This window comes from Cynara cardunculus (genome assembly GCF_001531365.2).
Source record: "Cynara cardunculus var. scolymus isolate 2C chromosome LG 9, CcrdV1, whole genome shotgun sequence".
Classification (NCBI taxonomy): domain Eukaryota; kingdom Viridiplantae; phylum Streptophyta; class Magnoliopsida; order Asterales; family Asteraceae; genus Cynara; species Cynara cardunculus.
Window position 1 is genome coordinate 10486903 of NC_037536.1, and position 3767 is coordinate 10490669.

Consider the following 3767-nt stretch of genomic DNA (forward strand, 5'->3'; position numbering starts at 1 on the left):
AATTCTTTTATCAAATAAAATATAGTTTAATTAAATAAATAAAAATAAGGTGTTTTATCTTATATATTCTTGTGTTTATCGGTTAGTTATATGAAAAGTTTTAAATTTTCAGATATTAATCTAGTATTAATTATATTATAGTTATACGAATTAAAATACTTAGGGGGTGTTTGGGATTGCTTATTTGAAATAATTTATGATTTTCTACAAAAGTGTTTATCAACTTATTATATGTTATAATAGTTTAACTTTTTCAAAAACTCTTTATTACCGATTTGGCACCGGTTTAAGTTATTTATCCAAACACTCAAAAATGTTTATTACCGGTGTCACACCGAAATAAGTCAATAAATTATTTTTATAATCAATTCCAGACGTTTGATGCAAATGAGTTTAAATAGAAAGCACCAAGAAACCACCTTTTTTTTTCCACAAAGACGAAGACAAAACAAGAGGGTGCACCCCACCGATCCCTTTGAGGATTACCCGATAGATATATTTTCTTAAAGTGGATTAAAAGTTTATAAATTCTTAGATCGATCAAAGCTAATTGAATGTCAACACTAATTAGATATACCGAGATGTATCAAATCAATTCTCTTCTAAAATATTGTGTACATAAGATTAAAGTGATCAAGGATTCATATCTCATTCTTATGATTCTTATTATAACTTTCCTTCTCACACAAACTTTCACCTAGTTAACGACTTGGTCAAAATGGTTCAAAAAAGCCCGATCCAAACCACAAGGGTGGTGCATGATTGGTTTGAGCTTGACTTCAAATGTCAAAAATACTAGGAGGTCTCAGGTTCAAATCCAAGGAACAATAAAAATTTCTTTGTGGTCATGGAGGTTCAGATACGATGATTTCGGGCTATCTGTCCTGAAATTAGTCGGCTACATAGTAGGTTGGATATCCAGATTAATAAAAAAAACCCGGATCCAACCATGATCCGATCTGGTCCTATTATTTATCCAATCCGGTCTTTATACGTCAATTTCATAGAGAGAGAAAGAAAGATGGAAGAAGACGGTGGAAGACGGTGGCCGCTGGTGGTGCTAACATCATCTCCATTTCATGGCCACATGACTCCAACCCTCCAGCTAGCCACTGCCCTTCATGCTCTAGGCTTCACCATAGCTATTGCTCACGCTCAGTTGAACCCTCCTGACCCATCTAACCATCCCGACTTCATCTTCCTCCCTCTTTCTGACAACTTATCCGCCATTGATGCCTCCTCAAGCTTCACTGGTTTCATCCAAACTCTCAACACAAACTGCCGACCATCACTCCATCAACACTTGATTCGGTTGATGAGTGAAGAAAGCAGAGGAGATAAATCGATGGTTATCATCTATGATTACCTTATGTTCTTTGCAGGAGCTGTTGCCATGGATCTGAATCTTACATCCATAATCTTCCGTAGCAGCAGTGCTACGTACTTTCCGGCTTTTCTTGTTCGTCGGCAGCTGCATCAACAAGCCCGGTTTCTTGAACAAGGTAAATCCATCTATACACCACACATATGATATTGCTTTCAAGGGTTGTACCGTACAACTGCTGACTCGTCCAAACGGGTTCAACAGGACAATTTGCAGTTTTATTTATAAAAATAACTTATTAACTTATTTCGGTGTTACACCGGTAATAAACAATTTTAAGTGTTTGGATAAACAATTTATACCGGTGTCAAACCGGTAATAAGGAGTTTTTGAAGAAGTTGAACAATTCTAACTTATAATAAGTTGATAAGAACTTTTTTAGAAAAATTATAAGTTGATAAGAACTTTTGTAGAAAAGTATAAGTTGTTTCAAATAAACAAAATTCCAAACACCCCCGCAGTTTGAATGTTTTGTATTTGGACCAAACGAATCTCCAGAAGACACTTGTATTAATTATATTTAGGGGCCGTTTACCCAATTGCATATCCGGTAAGTTCATGCTAATAGGAATCAACATTATGATTTATTTTGGTGCGTAAGATTTTAGTACATCAAAACATATCAAATGCAACAATTTACTGGATAAGAGTCGTCATCCTCACTTACCGGATAAGACTCTCCATCATTCTCATCGTTCTTACCCGGTAAGATTTTTGCCCTTCCCATGTTCATCCGATGAGGAAATTTATCCGGTAAGCACTTACCAAGTAAGCGTTTAGTAAACGGCCCCTTAGTTTTCACTAGTTTTTTAATTTTCACTTTTCAATTGTCCGCATAGACGGACCACCTATACAAGGGCATACATACGGTGGCATGTGTCAACGTATTATCAATCTGCCGAAAGGTTAAAATTTTTATGTTTATGGTGCAATGTTATCGTTTTAGAATGTGCCATCGTATGATTTTCTAAAGTTCAAGAAGGTGCACTTCGTAATCAACCAAAAAACCTAAAACTACTTTAAATCAACTAAAAAACCGAAAAAACCCCTCGAAATCGATAAAGAAAAACTAAAAAATTCCTCGAAATCAAGCAAATAATTCTAAAAATCTCTTGAAAAGGTGGAATTAGGCTAAAAACACATCGAGCGATATTGAACTTTAGAAAAAACACGAAGACACGTCGAAAGAAACATGTTTTTTGTAATCATTTTCTGTTTATATTATATGGTGCCACTGTATAAAAAAATTCATGTGTTCATCCCTGATTGTCTGCCTTACCTAAATCAGCAAAATTTCAAAATACGCCAAAAATCAAAATCCCAAATTCCAAATGTTGTCACTCGATTTGCTTAATGTTTATCCAAAATTTCAAACATTGTTGGTGCACTTGTTTAAGGAGCCGTTTATTAAATGCTTACCTGGATAGATGTTTACTGGGTAATTTTTCTCTCCGGATAAACATGGCAAGACCCAAGAATCTGATCATAAGGATAGAGAGTCTTACCCGGTAAGTGAGGGTAACAACTCTTACCCGGATAGGTGTTTACCAAATAAATTGTTGCATATCATTCCATTTTGATGTACTATGATCTTATCTATAAAAGAAATTATAGTGTTGACTTATAACTGTAAACGCTTACCGGGAAAGCATTTAGGTAAATAGCCCCTAACTTTTTTTCAACGTATTGTTTTTTTTTTGGTAATAGATGGTTAGTTTATAATTCGGTTTTGGTATAGTATTTTTTTTATACTGTTACATTGGTAAAATTTTATTTCACAGACAGACGTTACGTTTTTTTAGTTTAAATCCCATAATAGATCCAAATTGTCTAAATCGGTCATCACCTTTTGGTGGTATAGTTTGACCGGTTTAGTCATTTGTTGCTAAATCTTATTGGTTGGTGCACGAACACCCCTATTTGAAACATTTCACTGATTCAATAACACCAAAATGCATCAAAGGGTCTATTGGTGTATAAAAGATGCACACGTTAAACTTTGAGGGTGTTTCGGAATAATATATATATACAAAGTAATATATATATATACAAAGAGACATCAACCAAAAAACTGAAAAAGTTGGTCGAAACCAACCAATAAACAAAGTCTTTCGAAATCAACCAAAAAAAACTTAAAAACTTCTCGAAATCAACCAAAAGAATTTAAAAAATCTCTTGAAAGAATGAAATCTGGCTAAAAATATATCCAACGACTTTGTGGCTTTTAATCCACCTTAAAATGCATGTGTTCGACAAAAAAAAAAAAATATATATATATATATATATATATATATATATACTAGAAGCGTACTCGCGTAATGCAGCGAGATACATCGTGATTTTAATATTTCATTTTATTCTTTATCTCAGTCGATGTTATAAT

At 33.8% G+C, this 3767-nt stretch overlaps 1 protein-coding gene across 1 annotated transcript in view; it reads left to right on the plus strand.

The window, feature by feature from the left end:
- Positions 1 to 1018: 1018 nt before the first annotated feature.
- Positions 1019 to 3767, plus strand: part of LOC112518188 (UDP-glycosyltransferase 76H1-like) — a 6656-nt gene continuing 3907 nt past the window's right edge. The window contains exon 1 of the mRNA XM_025125800.1: positions 1019 to 1502. Coding sequence (XP_024981568.1) covers positions 1022 to 1502 — 481 coding nt within the window. The 5' untranslated portion in view covers positions 1019 to 1021. The remainder of the gene's footprint in view (positions 1503 to 3767) is intronic.